At 40.6% G+C, this 23,681-nt stretch overlaps 1 protein-coding gene across 9 annotated transcripts in view; it reads right to left on the bottom strand.

Annotated features, from left to right (window-relative positions):
* Positions 1 to 23,681, bottom strand: part of nrxn3a (neurexin 3a) — a 201,588-nt gene that overhangs the window by 93,300 nt on the left and 84,607 nt on the right. For all 9 annotated transcript variants that reach the window (XR_014798685.1, XR_014798686.1, XR_014798687.1 and 6 more), the window contains exons 6-7: positions 22,445 to 22,746; positions 19,333 to 19,494 (exon numbers count right to left, since the gene is read on the bottom strand). Coding sequence is in view for 6 of the 9 variants with exons in the window: in XM_084915427.1 (XP_084771553.1) it covers positions 19,333 to 19,494; positions 22,445 to 22,746 (464 nt within the window). In the remaining 3 variants the exon portion in view is untranslated. The remainder of the gene's footprint in view (positions 1 to 19,332; positions 19,495 to 22,444; positions 22,747 to 23,681) is intronic.

Here is a 23,681-nt window from a genome sequence, read left to right as displayed (position 1 = left end):
AATCAATCAACTCAATATGGAAAATGATAAACGCACTTTGGCTCTCTCGATGGGAAATCTGAGTATAAGAAATATAACAAGACAGAACAGTTAACCAACATAACGTATTATGCACATTGTGCAAGAAGGAATTTTCTTTTCACAGAAGCACTTCCAAAATGAAGTGCAAAATAAAATGTGATTAATATAGAATAAAAATGAATATTTAATTGTGATTAATCAAAATTAATCCACAGTAACCCTGTGATGAATCTGATTAAACATCTTAACTGTTTGACAGCACTAATATATATTATATACTAGTCTATACTTATTAGTAAATATTACTTTTTAAAAAATATTACTTTTTAAAAAGTAATATTTCACAGGAGAGAGCCTGTGCTAAAAGAATAAAGAAAACTATTCAAATTCTCTTTGAATTTAAGCATTTAACATTATGTGTTTTTATTCTGCATTTACTTCATTTATATTGCATAAATGTCTGATACAAGCTTAAATATAAAGTTGAAGAAATGGAATTGCAACCAGGTTATTGATCAAGTAATTGCGATTAATTTCAGAGTTGGCAGTTTGTCTTGTAATCGGAAGGTTGCTGGTTCGAGCCCCGGCTCCGACAGTCTCAGTCGTTGTGTCTTTGGGCAAGACACTTCACCCGTTGCCTACTGGTGGTGGTCAGAGGGCCCGGTGGCTCCAGTGTTCGGCAGCCTCGCCTCTGACAGTGCGCCCCAGGGTGGCTGTGGCTACAATGTAGCTGCCATCAGCAGTGTGTGAATGTGTGTGTGAATGGGTGGATGACTGGATGTGTAAAGCATTTTGGGGTCCTTAGGGACTAGTAAAGCACTATACAAATACAAAACAGTCGTTTCCACGGCAGCCATTTCAAAATCAAGTGCAACAGCAGAAATGGAAAAAAAGAAATGAATATAAGGAGAGGTATACTCAAAAATGAACTAAACTGATGATCATCCAGGAAAGAAAATCTCCAAAAGTTGATTCTGTTCATCTGGACGTAGCGTTTTCAGTGGGAGAAACGTTTCGTCACTCATCCAAGTGACTTCTTCAGTCTCAGCTGACTGCAGGTTTCCCCACATCTTATAAACAGTACATTTGCATAATGACTGAAACCAGCCCACTGAAGGAACAATGGGCTGGGAGGTCAGTTCCTTAATCATAATTATGCAAATTCTCATGACCATTGATCAACAACCACTGACCAAAGACCACTGATGATCACTTAAAACATTTAATTCCACACTAAGACAAATCATTTCAAAATATTGAAAATATTCATACATAAATTGTTGGCATGACTATTTCTCTTATTCAAAGTAATGAAAAGCATTCAACACAGGAATACACTTATTTTTCCTCTGTCCAGAAAGTCGTCAATTTTCACAAGTCGACTACTTTCTCACCAGCAATTCTTTGATGACAGATATTTCCAACCTAACCATTTATCCAATCATCATGTCTGATCACGCTCCCATCAGGTTTATTTTGCACAACAAATAAAAACAAAAGCCAGCCACAGGCGATTCAACATAAACCATAACATAAACCACACAATTTATTTTACAGAGACTGTGATCTAAACACAATGACAAGTCTTAAACAGTACAAGGAAAAATTTCTCATTACAGCAATTAAAGACTGGACAGGAAACATCACCAACGACTCTCACATTATAAATAAAACCTTCAGACAATTTCATTATGAAATATATAAAGATATGATGATATATATGATTTCAAATAAACAGACAAGTTTATCAATAACATCACATTACCGTCACTGTCAAAGGAAGAGGCAGACATCTGAGACTCCCCACTGACGTCCACAGAAGATGAGAGAGCACTACAAAAATTGTCAAACAATAAAGCTCCTGATGGATATCCCCCTGATATTTCTGTCTCCGCTTTTTGTTAAAATGCCAGATGAAATTAAAAATCACCAGTTCATTCCATATCATGTGAATACAGCACTAATTTCAGACCCTATTCACTGCTCCAGTTACAGAGCTATTTCCTTAATTAACACGGACGTCACAATAATCAGCAAAGCTCTAACAACCCGCACTGAATCAGTTATCTCCTCTCTCATTCACGCAGACCGAACAGGATTCATTAAAGGCAGACATTCTTTAAATAATACACGTAGACTTTTCAACCTCGTACATCTATCTCACCAAAGTAACCATAAAACAACGATCTTCTCAGAATGCAGAAGAAGCATTTGACAAAGTAAACTGCACATTTCTTATGGAAACACTCATTTATCCAATGGATCAAAACACTCTACAATTAAACATTGAACCATTAGCAGCAACAATCCGTCAGAACGTTAACATCACAGGCATTCACACCAATAATGTAACACATAAACTAAGTTTATATGCAGATGATGCACTCCTGTTCCTACAAAATCCCAACAAATCAGTTAAACAACTAATCCAAATCATTAAAACATACTCCCAAATCATATACAAGATCAATTACTTGTTCACAATGATCCTTATTCAACCCACAACAGCTTTTTTTCACCACTCTGGACACAGTAATAACATCATTCAACTGGAAAAACAAAAAAACTCCCCAGGAGCATCTTCCTTGGAGGGCTCAACCCGGGGTAGCGGTCATGGCCTATTAAGGGCTCTGTTGGCTCTTAGGTGACGGTTTCCTCGTGGCTGCGTGCAGCGGGGCTAGGGGAGGGTCTGTGCTGACGGACGTGGGTTACTGACCTGGTAGCCTGGCTGCCCCTGGGTGGGTCCGGGACGGGCGTGAGGTTCTGGGGGTGCTCCGTCTCTGGGCTGGGGCCCTGGCTGGGTCTTGGGGCTTGGGTCCTGGTTGGTGTGTTGCCAGGGTTGTGGGCGGGTGGGTGTATGGGGGCCCAGCCCTGGCGCGGGGTGCCGCCAGTGCATCGAGCACTGGTGGGGGAGGTTGTTACACCTTGCAGGAGCTCTCCTCTCTTCAGGAACTCACACTGCAGGAGGGGGAGATACAGGAGAGGTCCGGTCCGGATGGGCCTGGGCCCCCTTTCCCTGGCGGGTTGCAGAGTATGGGGGTGCCTACTGGGGTCAGCGGGGGAGCTGGCCCCAGGGAGGGGTCACTTGCCCCTCCCTTCCTTCCCTCCCCATCTCCAGCTGCCTCCCTCTTCCCGCTCCACCACAATCACCCACACATTCAGGGCCTTGGGGTAAAGATGTGTCACCAGGGTGCAGGGGAGGCATCCCCCCCCCCTCTGTCCCCTTCTGGCTGCCTGTGCCTCAATTTTATCCCACAACTTAGACTTTCACATTACTCACACTCTCATAACACATACATATAGGATCTTGGGGGTGGGCACGCTACACGGATTCCAAAAGACCATCAGGGTGTACAACCTCACCCCTGGCGTCGTTGCCCACCTCTCAATTTTAAATACACGTAGACATTGAGGGCTATCAGGAGGGGCTATGCGCTTACCTGCTGCTCTCTGGCAGGTAGCTCCATGCCCTCCTGGGTTTTAAATGCACCTTAGAACACACATGCATCAACACTACATATGAGCGGGTGGAGGGAGGCTTGGAGTCTTCTCACACCCCCGTTCTCTGCGGCCTGCTGGAGCGGGGGGCCAGGAGGAGGAGTTGGCTGTCTGACTGGGGTCTGGAGTGTGGGGCCTCCCTGCTGCTGCTGCAGAGTTGGGGCGGTCTGCTTCTCCCCACCCAAGGGAAAAGGGTAACACTACCTGGGTCTGGGTGCAGTTTCCCCCTCCGGGGGCAAGGGTACCTAGACCCGGGGCTTAGAGTACGCTTGGGGAGTGTGATTGTGTGTACAGTGTCTCTCTATGTCTGTCTCCACGTTGGGTGAGTGTTGAGTAATTGCATATGAGAGCATGAGGGTGGGAATGGATGTTTGTATCTGTGTGTGCCTGTATGTCTGTGTCTATATGTCAGGTTGGGTATCAGACGCCACCTCTCTGGGGACATCTCAGGCCCTCCAAGGTTTGGAGGCCTATCTCCCCCCACCACTCCCCCTGCCAGTGGCAGACGCCCTCAGACATCGGTGCGTTGGTGGTTCTTTGTGTCCGGGGTGGGCGTCCAGGTACACACCGGCTCACTCCTTGGTGGCTGCTTGTCGGGGCCTGGAGCCTGGGGCTCGCTCGGGCCCCTTCGGGGGTGGGGTGCCCTCGGCCTCTCGGCCTGGGGCTCGGGCACACTGGCGCAGCTGGCTGCCGGCGGAGCTCACGGGCACGTCACTGCAACCCCCCCTGGCTTCTGCTCCGCGGCTGCTGAGTGACCCCTCATCTGGGACTCTCCTCAGCTCTTTCTGGGACAGTGGCGCGGCTGCCCCTCTGTTGGTCTTCCTTGGTCTCTTGCGTTCTGAGGGCCTCTGGATGTCTGGAGTTTTGATCTCCTCCATACCTGCTTCATGCCCTGGTGGGCGGGGCTGTGGCCCCCCCACACCCTCTAGCAGATCATTACATGAAGGAACCTTTTAAAAACAAGCGCGTCCATGCTCACAGGTGTACACACGGGTGCTCACACACACAAACTCCTACCTCAAAGCACACTGTGCGCTGTCGATCTTACGTGCTGCACAATAATATTTAGTATTTACTGTTACATTCCCATAGATCATCGTGATGTTGTTTATTATGTTGCTCTTTTTTTTTCTTCTGCTTTTTATCTCTTTTTTCTTTCTCAACAGGTGATCCAGGTGATTGATATATGTATTTTTTGTCTGTTTGTTTTTTGTTTTTTGCCCTTTATCCCCGTCCCTCTTCCCAGCTGTTTTTCTTTCCCTCTTTCTTTCTCCCCTTTCTTTCCCCCAGTCAAGTCTGTCCCGTATTTAGCAAGTGAAAATAAAATAAACAATAAAAGGTGAATCAAATAGACCATTACGGCAAGGCTGGGATGGTCCATTTGGTAAAGTAAATCCACTGGGCATCTTTCTTCGCCTTCAGACAATAATTCTAATGGCAAAAGAACCAAACGGGACAGGCAAAAAAAAAAAAAAAAAAAGAAAAAGGAAAAACTAAAATAAATAAATAATAAATAATAAAACTAACATTACACCAGTCAAAACTCTAAGGAGGCCTAGATGCACCAAATCTCCACCACTACTTCTTAGTCAACCAACTACAACACCTCATCATCAAATGGATGCATTCAACCCATTACCTTCATCCATGGCTGGACATCGAACAATCTGATTGTAAAGACATATTAATCCAAAATCTACCATTCATCAACAATACAATCAGACATCACAACTGCTTTAAAAACCCGCCAATAGCAACAACTCTGACAGCCTGGTGGAAGATGAGCAAAATCAAAAAGAACTCAAACACCCATATGGAACAACCCTTCAGTGCAAATAAATGACCCCTGGCAGGCATTAAATGGAAAGAAAAAGGCATCACACACCTCTGCCACATTTTTGATTAGAATCCTTTCTTAACACTTCAACAGCTCATTGACAGGAAACAGTTTCTTCAATATAACCTACTAAAACACTCCATCAAAGCAAAAATGAGTATCAATGACACTCAGCTAAGAGAACTACCACTACTGGACAGCATCAACAAAACAGCGCAAACACAAACACACTCTCAAAGCTAAATAAACTAATATCCTCTAATGATAATGCACCTCACACGCCAATCAACAAATGGGAAAAAGACCTGATATACCCCTCTGTCTGTTTACCTCGCAACCTGGAAGAACTAAACATAATGCAGATCAAAACAGCCCTCCTTGTGTCCCTGACTATCACCAAGAACAATACTGCCCAACTGGAAAAACAGGACAAAGATCAGCACATCACAATGGCTAGACCTCCTCACACAACAATCATCAATACATAAGAAAACAATTTGAACATTTCATTCAAATATATTCTACAACTCTACCGGTGAGCTGATGCCAAAGCATTAGGAAAACAGGGGGTGGGGGGGACACAAAAACAATAAAAATACAAACACTCTCTGAAGTTATTCTTATTTCCTATTTTTTATTTATATATTTAGTTTTCTATTCTTATTCTGTCTTACTCCACTTCTACATAAAATATCTATGTATGACTCCAGATTAACTAAAACAAGGAATATTGGGACCCCCCACCCCACCCCGGCCTAAAAAATCCCCCAAACAAACAAACAAACAAACAAACAAACCAGGAAATAACTGCCAAGAGTTGAAAACAATGTAACCTAACATATAAGCCACATATGTAACCCATATGTTTTTTGCTTTTGCTGGTTATTTAGTAAATCAGCAGCTCTGCCTGTCTGTACTGCTTTTGTTTTGTTTTGTTTTGTATGCACTACTTGGTGAATTAATGAAAAAAAAAAAAGTTTTATTTCAGTCCAGTTCAGCTGGGATAATTTTTTCTGCAGTCACAGAAATCCTAAACGGGAGAGAAGGAGTCCCACTGGATCACAGCACGTAAATATAAGAAAGTACGATGGATTTAAGTGAACATGTTCCTGGTGTGTATAACTAACCTTGGTTCCAAACCAAGAACATCCTCCCATAGCATTCCCTAAGAACTACAATGCCAATACAAAGGCCAGAGGAGCTGAGAAAAAATCACAAATAGTACAAATTACCCAGGACTCAATTTAATAGAGCATCAGTGGGGTACACTGGAACAATATCAGTGTATGGAGGCCCCGCTCTGCAACCCACATGACCCAAGATCCACTGCCAACAGATGGCACACACCACAGGACATCCCTCATGGTATTCCAAGTGCTGCTAAAAAAGTGCTAGATAGGCAATTGGGCTGCTTTTTGGGTATTGTCTCCAAAAGATTAGACTTTTTTTCTGTAAGAATTCAGGGAGAGGTGAATTAAAACTTCCCTTGAAACTCGAAACCCCTGATATTCTAACATTTGTGAGGGCCAGCAAATCAAAGTGGCATCTTCCAGGCAGAGGATGAACTGAAGGGTTGCACCAAGAAGGTAAATAAGGGTGATTCGGATCCGTGAATCATGCACATCACCAACTGTAGTACATCCTGAAAAGTTTGTAATAACTTCCCTTTTATAAATTCTACCACTGCAGTTCATATGATTAAGATATCCTTTTCCTTTGTTACTGCACATGCACCAACCAGCATGCTGCCTGCTGTAACCCACAATTTCCTTCAGGATTAATAAAGTAGTTTTGATTCTGATATCCAACATTTCCTCCTGAAATAATCTGCAATGAATTCAACCAAAGACGACTCACAAATTGTTCAAAAAGTTGCAACCAGTGTTATCCATCTCTGGTTAGCTTTGGAACACACACCTGTCATGGTCTGACTGGCCCTGCCGGGCGACCTGTTCGTTTATGTCTGTTTTTATTTTGATGGAGCCACACTTCCCCGGAAGCGGGAGCGCCGACCCGGAAGTAGTTCTGTTCTGAGTTTCTCCACACCGGCAATTAATCAGCGCTCTCCAGCTGCCGTGAATTATCCACCGTTTGACACCTATGTATTTAACGCTGTAACCAGGCTTCAGTCAGCGCTGGATCATTAGACTAAGCTCGTTAGTACAGGTAAGAAGATTGTGTGCTCTTTCAGATGCCCTTCTCTCTCCTTTGTTGTCTTTTGCACCAGGAGGTGGAGAGGAGAACACAGGAGCTAAACCACGAGCGGGGAATTAATGCACAAGTGCAGAGTGCCACCTTTTTTACATCGCTATACAGCACTATCGGGAGTCGGGAGAAATGACCACGGGGAGCCACGGCCTAAGGATTTCACACTGAACTGTCATTATTTTTGCACTGTAAATAAATTTACTGTCTCATTGCAAAGGAGATCTGCATTCAAGTCCGCTCCATCCACACTCGATGACAACACCAGATTAATTTACTGCATTATCTGGCTTGCTCTCACTCACAGTAGAGAATTGTCTACAATTATTAAAGACAAAATTATTATTTTAAACTACATAAAGTTGGGGAAAAAAACTTAAGTTCAGAAAGAATATAGTAGCATTGTGTAATATAGCTGTTATAACATGATTAATTAGAGTAACAAAGACATATTTCCACTGGAAAATACTGTCATTGCTGATCCCATTCAGTGCTCAGTCTGTGAGCTCATCCTTTGTGTTTCTTTCTTGGCTACAGTACACGGGAAAGCCAGAAGCCTCCGTGTGAGTGGTTGAGGAGGTGTAATGACAACGACAATTATAGCAATTATGTGTTATTGTAGGCCATTATGTATTTTGTAGGTTTTGAGATGTAGGCTTTCTTTGTAATTGCTGGCTTATAAAAGGCATAAAAATAATAGTCTCCCCAGTTGCAGGAGCTACCACAGGCAACCAGTACCTGGTGCCATGGTAACAAAGCATTTATCCATAATGCTGCTCAGTGGATGGCGAGGACAAGAGCATCGGGAACAGGCAAATTAGCATTAATGGCAAGGAGTGGAGGACAAGAAGGTGCTGGACAGCAGACAGAGGGAGAGCTGGTGGGTACTACAGATATGTAGGTGGGTCTGTGATTAAGAGGTGGGCAGAATACAGAATGCATGTGACTTTATGTCTTTCCTGTAGTTCAATTCAATTTTATTTATATAGCGCCAAATCACAACAAAAGTCACCTCAAGGCGCTTCATAGATACAGAGAAAAACCCAACAATCATATGACCCCCTATGAGCAAGCACTTTGGTGACAGTGGGAAGGAAAAACTCCCTTTTAACAGGAAGAAACCTCCAGCAGAACCAGGCTCAGGGAGGGGCGGGGCCATCTGCTGTGATTGGTTGTGGTGAGAGAAGGAAGACAGGATAAAGACATGCTGTGGAAGAGAGACAGAGATTAATAGCAGGTATGATTCGATGCAGAGAGGTCTGTTAACACATAGTGAGTGAGAAAGGTGACTGGAAAGGAAAAACTCAGTGCATCATGGGAATCCCCGGCAGCCTACGTCTATTGCAGCATAACTAAGGGAGGATTCAGGGTCACCTGGTCCAGCCCTAACTACAGGGTGGGCCATTTATATGGATACACCGTAATAACATGGGAATGGTTGGTGATATTAAAGTCCTGTTTGTGGCACATTAGTATATGTGAGGGGGCAAACTCCTCAAGATGGGTGGTGACCATGGTGGCCATTTAGAAGTCGGCCATCTTGGATACAGCTTTTGTTTTTTCAATAGGAAGAGGGCCATGTAACACATCAAACTTATTGGTAATGTCACAAGAAAAACAATGGTGTGCTTGGTTTCTACGTAACTTTATTCACCAACCATTCCCATGTTATTACGGTGTATCCATATAAATGGCCCACCCTGTATATGCTTTAGCAAAAAGGAAGGTTTGAAGCCTAATCTTAAAAGTAGAGATAGTGTCTGTCTCCTGAATCCAAACTGGAAGCTGGTTCCACAGAAGAAGGGCCTGAAAACCTAAGGCTCTGCCTCCCATTCTACTTTTAAATACTCTAGGAACAACAAGTAGGCCTGCAGTATGAGAGCGAAGTGCTCTAATAGGGTGATATGGTACTACAAGGTCATTAAGATAAGATGGGGCCTGATTATTTAAGACCTTGTATGTGAGGAGCAGGATTTTGAATTCTGGATTTAACAGGAAGCCAATGAAGGGAAGCCAAAACAGGAGAAATCTGCTCTCTCTTTCTAGTCCCTGTCAGGACTCTTGCTGCAGCATTTTGGATTAGCTGAAGGCTTTTCAGCGAGTTTTTTGGACATCCTGATAATAATGAATTACAGTCGTCCAGCCTGGAAGTAATAAATGCATGAACTAGTGTTTCAGCGTCACTCTGAGACAGGATATTTCTAACTTTAGAGATGTTGCGCAAATGGAAGAAAGCAGTCTTACATATTTGTTTAATATGTGCGTTGAAGGACTTGTCCTGGTTATAAATGATCAAGGTTCCTCACAGTGTTACTGGAGGCCAAGGTAATGCCATCCAGAGTAAGAATCTGCTTAGATACCATATTTCTAAGATTTTCAGGGCCGAGTACAATAACCTCAGTTTGATCTGAATGAAGAAGCAGAAAGTTAGCGGCCATCCAGGTCTTTACGTCTTTAAGACATTCCTGCAGTTTAACTAATTGGTGTGTGTTACCTGGCTTCATGGGCAGATAGAGCTGGGTGTCATCTGCATAGCAGTGAAAATGTATGCTATGTCTTCTAATGACGCTGCCTAAGGGAAGCATGTATAATGTAAACAGAATTGGTCCTAGCACTGAACCCTGTGGAACTCCATAATTAACCTCAGTGTGTGAAGAGGACTCTCCATTTACATGAACAAACTGGAGTCTATTAGATAGATATGATACAAACCACTGCAGTGCAGTACCTGTAATACCTACAGCATGTTCTAATCGCTCTAATAGGATATTATGGTCGACAGTATCGAACGCTGCACTGAGGTCTAGCAGGACAAGCACAGAGATGAGTCCACTGTCAGAGGCCATAAGAAGATCATTTGTAACCTTCACTAAAGCTGTTTCTGTGCTGTGATGAGCTCTGAAACCTGACTGAAACTCTTCAAATAAGCCATTCCTCTGCAGATGATCTGTTAGCTGTTTGACAACTACTCTTTCAAGGATGTTTGATATGAAAGGAAGGTTGGAGATTGGCCTGTAATTAGCTAAGACTGCTGGGTCTAGAGATGCTTTTTGAGTAAAGGTTTAACTACAGCCAGCTTGAAGGCCTGTGGTACATAGCTGATTATTAGAGATAGGTTGATCATATTTAAGGTTGAAGAATTAATTAATGGCAGGACTTCTTTGAGCAGTTTTGTAGGAATGGGGTCTAAAAGACACGTTGATGGTTTGGAGGAAGTAATTATTGAGGTTAACTCAGAAAGATCAATTGGAGAAAAAGAGTCTAACTTAACATCAATGGTACTAAGAGTAGCTGTAGATAATATTACATCTGTGGGATGATTATTGGTAATTTTTTCTCTAATGATTAAAATTTTATTTGTGAAGAAGTTCATGAAGTCATTACTAGTTAACGTTAAAGGGATGGTTGGCTCAACAGAGCTCTGACTGTTTGTCAGCCTGGCTACAGAGCTGAAGAGAAACCTGGGGTTGTTCTTATTTTCTTCAATCAGTGATGAATAGTAAGATGTTCTGGCTTTGCGGAGGCCTTTCTTATAAAGCAGCAAACTATTTCTCCAGGCTAAATGATGATCCTCTAAATTTGTGACACGCCATTTCCTCTCCAGCTTACGAGTCATCTGCTTTAGGCTACGTGTTTGAGAATTATACCACGGAGTCAGGTACTTCTGATTAAAGACCTTAGTTTTAGCGTTCAGGTAGCTGCTCTGCTCTGTGTTGGTACAGGGCATTGAAGATGATAACAGTGGGTGGATTATATTCTTAAACTTAGTTACAGCACAGTCAGAAAGACATCTACTGTGATAAAGTCTACTCTCCACTGCTGTGTAATCAATTATTGTAAATGTTATCAGGAAATGATCAGACAGGAGAGGGTTTTCAGGAAACACTGTTAAATGTTCAGTTTCTATGCCATATGTTAAAACAAGATCTAGAGTGTGATTAAAGTGGTGGGTGGGTTCTTTTACATTTTGAGAGAAGCCAATTGAGTCTAATAACAGATTAAATGCCATGTTGAGGCTGTCATTTTTAGCATCTACATGGATGTTAAAATCACCCACAATAATTATTTTATCTGAGCTCAGAACTAAATTAGATAAAAAGTCTGAGAAATCAGAGAGAAACTCTGTGTAAGACCCAGGTGGACGATAGATGATAACAAGTAAGACTGGTTTCTGAGTTTCACAGCTGGGGTGGACAAGGCTAAGCATCAGGATTTCAAATGAATTAAAAGTCTGTCTGGGTCTTTGGTTGATTAATAGGCTGGTGTGAAAAATTGCTGCCACACCGCCCCCTCGGCCTGTGCTTCGAGGTTTCTGGTAGTTAGAATGACTCGGGGGTGTTGATTCATTTAAACTAACATAATCATCCTGCTGCAACCAGGTTTCTGTAAGGCAGAGTAAATCGATTTGTTGATCAATTATTAAGTCATGTACTAACAGAGACTTGGAGGAGAGAGACCTAATATTTAATAATCCACATTTCACTGTTTTACTCTTTGGTTCAGATGTGGATACTGTATTGTCCTTTCTTTGTGATTGTTTATGTTTAAGTTGTTTGTTGCTGGTTTTTAGTTTGTTTTTTTTGTCTGTTTGGGAGCTGACACAGTCTCTATGGAGATGGGTTTTTGGGGGGGTAGCAGGAGGAGAGAAGCTGCAGAGAGGCGTGTAAGACTGCAACTCTGCTTCCTGGTCCCAACTCTGGATAGTCATATTTTGGGGGGTTTAATAAATTTGTCCATATTTCTAGAAATGAGAGCTGCTCCATTCAAAGTGGGATGGATGCCGTCTCTCCTAACAAGACCAGGTTTCCTCCAGAAGGTTTGCCAATTATCTATGAAGCCCACATCGTTTCTGGGACAGCACTCAGACAGCCAGCAATTTAAGGAGAACATGCGGCTAAACATGCCACTCCTGGTCTGATTGGGGAGGGGACCAGAGAAAACTACAGAGTCCCACATTGTTTTGGCAAAGTTACACCCCGATTCAATATTGATTTTAGTGACCTCCGATTGGTGTAACCGGGTGTCATTACTGCCGACGTGAATTATGATTTTACTGAATTTACGTTTACCCTTAGCCAGCAGTTTTAAATTTCCTTCAATGTCGCCTGCTCTGGCCCCTGGAAGACAATTGACTACTGTTGCCGGTGTCTCTAGCTTCACATGTCTGGACCCCCTTCAGTTCGCTTATTAAACTGCCCCACAAGGCCAGTAAAATTGTGGGGATGGAGCTGGGCTCTCTAAAGGTGGTGTTGCAGATTCAGATATTGACAATGCTGGATAATACCTCCCACCCACTCTGTGACCTGCTGGCCAGTCACAGGAGCACATTCATTGAGGAATGTACCACTGAACAACACAGGAGATGATTCCTGTGACCTTCTCTCTGTACAATTCATCCAGTTAAAGTACAAGTACACGCTGCAATAGTTACACTGTTAATATCTGCACATCCTCTACAGAGAAAATTACAGTTAATATGATAAAAAGGACACCTCATTGTCAATCTTATCTATTTAATTTTGTGTAATATACTGGGATATTTATAATTAGAGCCATTTGGATTTATTAGAGCTATTTTGTTATCATTTGTAACATTTTCATATATTGTAATATTCAATTTAGTTTAGGGTCTGTTGTTGCTGGCTGGGAGCAACTGTGACCACATCATTTCTTCTGGGATTAACTAAGCATTCTGATTCTGATAAACTGTAGTCAACAGGATGTATGAAATGATTATATATATAAAATAAAGAAATGACCTGTTTTGAAAGTGTTTTTGTTGTTTTACCTACATTACACTCAATCCAGTTCTTTTTAGCTACTTAAAGTATTTTTATAGAAATGTAATGCGTTGTTTGTTGTAATTTCTGCTGCCCTCTTGGCCAGATCTCTCTTGGAAAAGACATTTTTAATTACACTTTGTTACCCATATAAATAAAAGCTATATAAAAGTCTCTTCGCCAACAAAGTGTTTACAGCTTCTGCATTATGGCAGGAATGATGCTTCTGGCTTAAAATAACTTAAAATGCTACAGAGGCTTTCACGAAAGATATGTTTGACAAGTGTTTCACAGGTTATAGGACAACAAGTCATTTAAATAAAATATAGTGATGGGATTTCCAGCTCATTTTAGAGAACCGGCTCTTTTGGCTCCCAACCGGCTCTTCGGGTTGTTTTGTTGGTTTAATTAATTTTTTATTAACAACAATATAAAATTATGCACAAAAGGAATTACTAATGTAAAAAAAGTGGTTTTATTTATATATGTTTATATATAAATATATACGGTGGCCCCTTGAGACAAAGCACGTAAAAACTCCAAAACACATTTCTAGCGTTAACTGAACTTCCAAAACAGAGCTACCTAGATCACTTAAATTACACAATTGAAGGCATATGTGTATTGTTTGTGTATTTATACACAAGCACTCATATATATTCAAATAATTTTTTAAAAAAATGTTCATTTACCTGTTACTACCACACACCAAATCCAGTCGTTGGTACTTGCTGGCTTGTGTAGCCTCTAGGTGAGCGGTCCCCAACCTTTTTTGCGCCACGGACCGGTTTATGCCCGACAATATTTTCATGGACCGGCCTTTAAGGTGTCGCGGATAAATACAACAAAATAAAACTAGTACCGGTACCGAAAAAAGAAGGTTTATTCATAACACACGTGAAAAGACCCAGGAAAACCGAGTTAACGATAAAAACGATAACAAAATAACGCTGAAAACCGATAAAACCCTGAAAACTATACATTTCACACCTGAGCCTCAACTCTCGCGGCCCGGTACCAAACGACTCACGGACCGGTACCGGTCCGAGGCCGGGGGGTTGGGGACCGCTGCTTTAGGTAACAAAAGCTCAACACTGCGCCCTAGCATCCTGGAGCACTTCTGTTGTCTTTTGTACGTGTTTTGAGTTTTTATGTGCTTCTGAGTTTTTACGTGTTTTGGAGTTTTTACGTGTTTTTACGTGTTTTGGAGTTTGTACGTGATTTGAAGTTTGTACGTGCTTTGTCTCTAGGGGCCACCGTGAATATACTTTTATTTATTCACTCCACATAAAATGAAATAAATAAATCATATAATACAAAAACCAACTGTTTACATTTCAACTTTTAACTATTTAAATTTTCAGCTTTTTCCTTTTACACAAATTTAAAGTGAAACAACACAAAACACTGCAAACCACAACACAATTAAATATAAATTAAAATATGAAAACAAAAAGAACATGCACATTCTCTGTCATATGGACCTGCATGAATAAACTTTCTGAATCCTTTATCATCTGCAACTGAAAATAGTTGTGGATGATTACTATACCTTTCTAATCCCTGGCTCTCTTTCTGTCTCTCTCCCTCCCGCTCTGTTCCTGTGCTACTGACTGTAACTACCGCCCCTCCCCCCTCTGCCCAGCGCAAAGCACAAGGCTCGCGTGCGGAGTGAAGCGGGAAAAAAGTGCGAGAGAGAGAGGGTGAGAAAGAAGAAAAAAAAAACACGGCTCCCAATAAGGATCCGGCTCACGTCGTTCACTTCAAAGAGTCGGCTCTAAGAGCCATTTCATTTCGCGACCGACACATCACTAATAAAATAAAGGCAAAAACTATTTGGCAAAAACCAGAAATCATTTTTAGGCAGATGATCACTTTTTGGCACCATCAACTTAAACGGCCAGCACCGACTCCTCAGGCTCCACTTCTAAGTTTTCGGTTCTTCGTACAGTGGGAAAGCTGAACAATGTGCAGAGTGGCTGCTTTCAAGTAATATTTAAATATTTTAAATATAAGGGAAAGATGAGGTAAAAAGGTAGTTGCATGTGCTCAGATGTTTCTTTTGTGCACATGCAGGTACATATCCCTGTCTGCAACTGGACACTTCTTATGTTCTTAGAAACTAAGACTGTGACGTGGCAACGTTTTCTTGTCTCTCTAGGTAGTGAATGGACCTATGGAAATGTAGGGTCTGTGGGACCTTACATTTACGTGTGGGAGTACACACGGAAATGTAAAGAAATATATGAAGAGACAATGTTATAGAGCAAAACATAGCTTGGAGTATATTTTAGTTGTGCCGGTTACAGCTCTTGATCAGTTACTGCAGGAGTTACACTATTTGTTGACCATTCCATTTGTTCTGATCACCTTTAACAGCTATTCTTCTCAAAAGCCATAGTGTTCATGTTTAGAGTCGGTTCTTGGAAAGCCCGCTCAAGTGGTGTGCAAATCTGGTCCTTCAGCTAAAGCCTTTGCAAAACATGGCCCCTGACTACAGCTTACAAAAGAAACTTGCTGTTGACCAATACAATGCTCACATTAGCAAAGAAACTCCACCAAATGATTGTGGACCATACCAGTGTTACCCACCCTAAATCAAAACTGGAAGTAGTTAATGTTCCTACACGTCCTGTGGATGTACAGAAAAGGGAAATAGTGGCAAACCTCAGGCAGAGATGCTCAAAGATAAATCAACCACACAGTGCTAACTGCTTTTGGTTAAACTGCTGATCTGCCTGTTTCAAAAAATTCTTCAAATCATGTTAAAAACAGCTTCAGGTTTGTGTTCAGAGTATTGTGTGCTTAGTATCATGAGCACTTTATGACTTAAGAGTCGACCATATATCCTAATAAAGAGGTTGCCTTAGTTTACACTGAAGACATAACTGATGCTTATCCACTCCACTCTTATACTGATGTCTGTACACTGTGGTCGACGTATGGTTACACTGAAAAGCCATATTATTGTCTAGGGTATGTAATGTTATTTTTCTTTCTGACTAACCTTATAAAATACACACACACAAACACACACACAAAATGCACTTATGGCTGCAACATATATACCTTATATTGTGTGTGCATCCAATTTCTGTTAATTTGCAGAAATTGCCTACATCCCTAATACAGAAATGTACTGTAGTTAAAACTATTTGCTCCTTGTATATGCATCCCACATCGTTTACATGTAAAACTTGATTTACAAATCTATATGCAGCCACACTGAGTTAACAATTCAAGATGGCAACAGTGAACATAAACAGTGGTTAAATGTTTAAGCTCTCCTGCCACTCAATAAAAAAGCCATCCATAGAGCACTGACAGATCTGTGTACATGTCTCAGCACTGACTTTAAACACACACAAAAAGCACTGATCTATATTGCTAGTAAAGCCTTGTAAAGCTAGTAAGACCACTGATCAGTGGCCATGAGAACCATTCACTGAGGGTTGGGGAAGGGCTGCAATCACAATCACAGCAGACAACATAAGGCTTCAAAATTATTTAAAAGAACTAGTATGCAAAATATAAGTAGACATAATAGCAGAAATTTACTGTAGTATTCATAATTAATTTCATAATCATTAATTAATCATTCATAATTATATTTCCATTACTGTATAATCAGTTGGTATCACACCAACAGTCAGCACAGACAGACTACTCAAGGAGGTAGAGCTGAATTATGACTTTCCAAGGTATTTATTATTATTATTAGTGTAACATGAGGCTTCATATCTACATATCGAGTGCATCCTGTTCCATGTTAGTGGCCAGTGAGCCAAACCATTACAGTGATGGCTACTGAAGCATCATCTTTGTGTCTATGACCTGATGTCTGAGGCAGTTTGATGTGACGACCTGAGGACGTCCTTTACACTGTAATACTACGGGTTGTGTTCTGCTGTTGTTACCTTATGCCTTGATCCTGTGTTTTCTGATGGAGAAATAAAGGTTTTGATGATCTGGTTTATTTGTGAATGTGTGTGTCCGTCTGTCCCTGTGTGTACTTGTCAAGAGTGGTTAGTACAGGGAATTGCAAACATGACCAGCGTGACACAGAGCAGGAAGTAGGCCAGAAGGGGATTAAATAACTTCTGTGCCCCCCCCCCATCCCCCCACCCCCTTCTCCTTGCAGCCATATGTGTATTCTGTGTGTGTGTGTGTGTGTGTGTGTGTGTGTGTGTATGCTGTGTGTGTAGTTGGTGAACACTGACAGAGAAAGCCAAGCCCCCACTGTCATATTACTCTTCCTCCAGTTAGTGCTGTGGTATGACATCACCTTAAGCAAACAATATTTGCAAGTGTATGTGACAAATACGTGTGTGTGTGTGTGTGTGTGTGTGGTGTGTGTGTGTGTGTGTGTGTGTGTGTGTGTAGCACATGTCCACTGTATTTTTTTCTGTATTGATTAAATCAATGAATCAGCATTTACATCCTTAAAATTGGTTTAAAAACACTGAAACTGCTTCATCCATTCAAAGCTCTTGTGTCAGTTTTTCTGTCTATTCTGCAAAATGTACCAGTAATCTACAATTTAATCATTTTTTATATAGTACCAAATCACAACAACATTTCACTCAAGAAACCTTGTTGTAAGGTGAAGACCCCACAGTAACACAGAGAACACGCCAACAATCAGACAACTGCCTATGTGCAAGAATTTGGCAACAGTGAGAAGGAAAAACTCCTTTTTACCACAGCACAGTCAGACTCAGGCAGGGGCTGCAATTTGCTGCAACCAGTTAGGGGTGATGGGAGGGAGACAGTACAAAAGACACGCTGTGGAAGTGAGAGAATGTGAATTGAGATGACTGAAGAAAAAAAAACCACTCAGTGCATCACAGGAACTCCAGGCAGCCTAGGCTTACCAGAACTAAGGGAGGATTCAGGGTCACCTGATCCAGCCCTAACTATGCTTTACCAAAAAGGAAACTTTCAAATTTAATCTTAAAAGTAGAGATAAAAGAAGGACCTGAAAGCTGAAGGCTCTGCCTCCCATTCTACTTTTAAAAGCCGAGGAACCACAAGAAAGCCAGCTGAAGGTCTGCGAAACTAACTGTTAAACTAAAAAGGGGTTTGGGGGAGTTTTTAGTTAAGCTGATAATAATGAATGACAATACTCCAGCCAAGGAGTAATACTTGCATAAACTAGTTTTTCAGCATCACTCTAAGGCAGGATATTTCTAATTTAGAGATGTTGTGCAAATGCAAGAAAACGCCTTCTAAAAGTAGCGGTGATGCTCTCTCTGTCTTGAACTTTATATTTGAAATAAAAGCAGTTATCCTGTTTATAAACAAGATTTGTTGCTTACACAGAGAGAAACAGGAGTAGATGTAGATGTTAGTCCCCCTGGTGAAATGAAAGCAAACTGGAAGCAAGATTTTGATTTATTACAACCTTTAAAACGACTCTTAATACAAAAATTCCTGAATGTAAAAAAAATTAAAAAGAAATATGTGCATTTTGTACACACTGGTCCTGCAATGCAAACACATTTAAGAAGACTGGACTTAATTAAAAGCAGGAAATGATGTCATCAGAATTATGACTAATATAGCAGTCAATTAAGTGTGCTCCTTAAAAGTGCTACTGCTATTTCATTTAGTGACAGAACTTTAGTGCTCTGCTCTCTGTAGGTCAAATATATCCAATCTGTAACTAACTGACATTAACTAAATCTTAATAACATGAAAGTAAAGCTTCAAAACAACTTTTGCTTCTTCCAACAGCATTCAGATTTAAGAATGCACTACGACTACATGTTGTTGGTCTCTTTTGTCATGAAACTCAGTGATCCCTGAAATCTAATCTTTAGTCTAAAAAACAAAATAGAAATTAATTATTATGTGAACATGGAATCCAATAAACAGTCCAAAAAGCCAAAACTGAGGTTTAAGGTCTTTAAAAAATGCATTCTTCTGATGTCCAGCTTTAAATAATGTATTTGCATAGTAATCAAACTGAACTGTAAGCGAGGTATTTACCTCCTTGAGACAGCCCATGAAGTTGTTGCTAACTGGAGAACCAGGCAGGTCAGCTGTGCTGGGGCTCCCACCCACATAGAAGAAGTCATCAGAGCCCAGCATGGTGTAATCTTCCTGGGTGTAGCCTGTAGTTGTCAGAATCCCATCCACTGATATTGTCACCTGGCAAAAAGGAGTAAAAGCAAGGTGAGGCAGAATTTTTTTGTTTTGAGTTTAAGATAGAGCGGTTGCTGCTATTTGAGAGCACACTCAGGTGTTTAATTATAAATGCCAGACCTGGTTTATCTGTGTTACTGATGACATGAGACAGATGATGAGAAAATTATGCCAGACCATTTGATTTCTCTCTTTTTTTCAGTTAGTAAATTTCTGTTTGAGTGAATATTTCTTTGTTGAAACGATGTTTCTTATATCACTAGAAGGCCTGTTTATTTCCCCGAAATTGTGCCACATTTATAAGAAAAATGAATTTGTGGATTGAGCATCAGAGTTGAGAATGTGGATTAGCACAAGACAAACTTGCCAAATCTTCTCTGCCAAGGCCAAACAGCTTATTCTGTGACTGACTCTTGTGCTGAGCTTCTGTTACCCCAGGTGCAGTGCTGACAATCCAATGCCTGATTGGCACTTGATTAGGAGCACCTATGAGCATGGACCTAGTGATCAGTTGATATCTGCTCACATCTGACTGAGGGCCAGTGCCACAGGGCATCATCAAGCTAGTGTATTGAAAGCCAAGATTCATATAGCAGAGGATGTCAGAGGTGTGCCAAAATGAAAACACAGGAAGAAAGTGGTTTGAGCCAAGGTTTGCAGGATGATATGGCTGGTGGCTCTCTACCCATTAAAATTTGTGAGAGACTGAACAGTCAATCTCCAGACTCCTAGAGCAGCCATGACTGTCCTTTTCTGTGTACTATGTACATATGGATGTACTATGGAACCTGTACATGTGGAGGAACATTATGTGCAGCAATGAGTCCAGATTCTGTCTACAGCAGGTAGATTGTGATTGTTGCACTGATAATAGATAACTGCTTTTAGCGGAGGCAGTGTGATGGTGTCGGACGTCATCTCCCTCACTGGTAAAAAAGGCTTGTCATCATTGGAGGGGAGGCAACTTCAATGCAGGGAGATAGCGAAATAAAATCTGTAACCAGTGGCTATGTATGGTTCTTCCCCATGATACTGAGGCCCTGTTTGTCAAATGGATCGACTGTTAAATTCCCAACATGTCTTGTTTCTTCAGACTTCAATCATCCAATGACAGCTTGGCATTGGCAGAGAAGATTTTCTCGGGTGCAGCTCAGATACTCAACTCTGCTGCTCAACCCACAAATCAAATTTCCCTACAAATGTGGCACCATTTAAACAGGCTTATCAACAGTTTAAGGTTTGCCAAGAAGCACTGTTAAAACAAAGAAATAATTGATCAATCACTTTTTGTGCTAAGTTTGCTGTCTGTGTAAAATAGTAAAACAATATGTTAACTGAATGGATTTAGCTTCAAGCAACAAAAACATGCATTAATATTCATGTGTAACTAGTAATCAAGCAAGCAAGTGATTTGATTTTCTGTTGCATGTAAATATATATAATAAATATAGAAAAGAAAATAATGAGGATATTGTGGCAACCAAGAGCAGATGAAACCAACCAACCAACAGGAAAGAAATGCTGAGCGCACAGAATAAAAGAGTACAGGCCACATCGCAGGACATGGGAAAATGTAGTAATATTGTAATAATAAGGAATAAAGTCATATTGCTGTGAGGACCTCTGGTTCTACTGGTAAGATTTATGGTTTAAAAAGATGTTACCAGAGAACTCTAGACTTAAATCTTCCAGCTGCATGTCTTGCATGCCAATAACTCAACTGCCAAAGCATGTAATATATGAAAGGAAAACCAATGAACTTGGAGTTTGACTTTGTAAATCCAAAATATCATCATCATCATCATCTGTGATCCTATTTGCATGAGCTTATTTCATAATTAGCAGAAGAATTCTTAAGATATGATCAAAAACATGTTTTCAAAGGTCACGTTGATCTTCGACCATCAAAGGAGAACATTTGAAGAAAATAGTATTAGATTAGGCAAGCCTCCAGCTGCTTCTTTAGCATGCTAAAGCTCACTTCCAGCTCAGGTAGTGTTGTTTCCAGAGAGATACATTTTCTTTGAACACTCCTTTTCTCGTATTTACAAGTCTGTACAATCAGTGTGTAATTACCTCAAAGCCAGTACTGTTACTGCAACGGGTACTTATCTATTATGCTCCTGCATCCTGCTCTATTTCATATTTTCCATATAATTTTACGGGATATAAACAGTATACAGTAAACTATTATCTGAGTTGTAATGTGGATTAGTCTCTGTTTCAGCTTATATCTTTCCTTACAGTTTTTCTGTTACAAGATTTGCCATTTGGTTATTATACCACATAGGTGAACATTCAACATAAACGGGTCGATGTCAGCCTAATCTTAATCAGGTTGATGTTAAGAGGTTAACAAGAAATTCCAAAATGAAAAACATGAAGTTAATTTAAAACAAAAGGAAGAAGAGACTAAAAGGAAAATGAAGAAGTGAGCAAAGGAGCCAAAGAAAGCCTAGATCAGAAGAGCAAAATGAACCTGCTCCCTTGTTTTTAGAGGAGTGCTATCTAAGGGTACAAAAGACAGAAAAGAGGAAAGATCGAAGTACACAGCAAACCAAAAAGACGATAATAAGAATGATATCTACCATACAATGGAGTTTGTTTATCACACCATATCCAATGCCTGTTTGCTTTGCAGAAAGATGGGGTGGGTAAGACAAGTTTATATGACTGAACAGTGGCTTTGTTCATACAAAGTATATCAGTTGATAAAAAGTGGCAAAGGACAGAATCAGGGATGAGTGTAAAAACTACCCACAGATGCATTCATGACTTAAACTCATAAGTAGCTTTGTTGCTTTCTAGTGGCAGTCAGCAGGATAACTAACAACCTGTTTGTAGCTGTCAGTGTGCTGTCGTCCTTATGTTCTACAAGGTATATTCAGCTGCTGTTGAATAATCCTGACCAAAACACTGACATGTTCATATCTTCAAGTACACATGTGTGCCTTACCTGTCGGAGGTTGCGGGTCACTTTGACATCGTGCCATGAGTTGTCATTAAACTTCCCATTGACCGGCTCCACAATGGCTTCAAAGGCTCCAGAGCCCAAGTTGATCACGAGGGAGACAGCTCCGTCCTTTAGCGCCAGATTGACATAGTCAGCTGACTTGCCGGTGTGAAGAATAAGGCCGTTCCGCTGCCACGTCTTAAAGGAGAGTGTAATTTCATCGCTACTGCTCTGGATTGGGTTCTGGGAGAGATCGTAGCAGAAGTACTCTGAGCCACGGAAAGTCGCCACATTCTCTTCTCTTGCTATAGTAAGAAAAAAAGATTGTAGTGAAGAATATGTTTCAATAAAGGTTAACATTTTAATCTTTTTTACATTATATAACATATAATATAATGAATATATATATTATATAATAAAGATATAATTTAATAATATCTTTACACTTTATCATATCATATTTGAATTTACAGGATTTTTTTTCTTTCTTTCTTTTTTGCTTACTAAGCAATTGGGTGAATATAAAAGAAAAGAAAGAAAAAAACAGGTTGAATAAATTAGGATAGGTCAGTTAAACCAGAGATACTCTTAGGTGAATAAAAGGAATATCAATGTGATAATTGTATAAATATGACCCTTCAAAAATATCGGACATGACAGAGCAAAAAGCAAAACCTGCAAAACCAGGTGCTGAGAGGAACAGAAGAAAAGGAACTGGACAGCTGAGGGATAACACATGTAAGGTGTTATCTTCAATTAACTTTCTGTCTCTAAAGCAAGAATGCTGGACACTTTGATCAAACAATATTACCAGAGGACTCCAATACAAGGAGCTGCATGAGTACAGGTTTCATCTATTTCATTGGGGGTGTTGTTTAGAAACAATATGCACACTGATTTCATCATCATCATCATCAAAATAACAACAACAACAACAACAATAATAATAGGTTAGACAGTGAAACATGCAAACATGACAAAGGAAGTATGAGCCTGCTGAACACCTGAAATCTGTTAATAAGGAATTTTTTTTAAAAAGCATTTTGGGATAGATTTACTAATGTGTTGTGTCACCACAAAATTAGTTTGGTATAAATAAAAAAAAAAAAAAATACTGGTGATACAGTCCCGATCAAAAGTTTAAGAACACTTGAAAAAATGGCAAAAAAATCATATTTTGCATCGTTGGACCTTAATGTTGGACCTTAAGGTTCCAAGTTGAGCTTCAACATGCAACAAG

This window comes from Perissodus microlepis, chromosome 19 (genome assembly GCF_051167445.1).
Source record: "Perissodus microlepis isolate ML-2025 ecotype Zambia chromosome 19, ASM5116744v1, whole genome shotgun sequence".
Taxonomy (NCBI): Eukaryota; Metazoa; Chordata; class Actinopteri; order Cichliformes; family Cichlidae; genus Perissodus; species Perissodus microlepis.
This window is presented reverse-complemented; position numbering and strand designations above follow the sequence as displayed.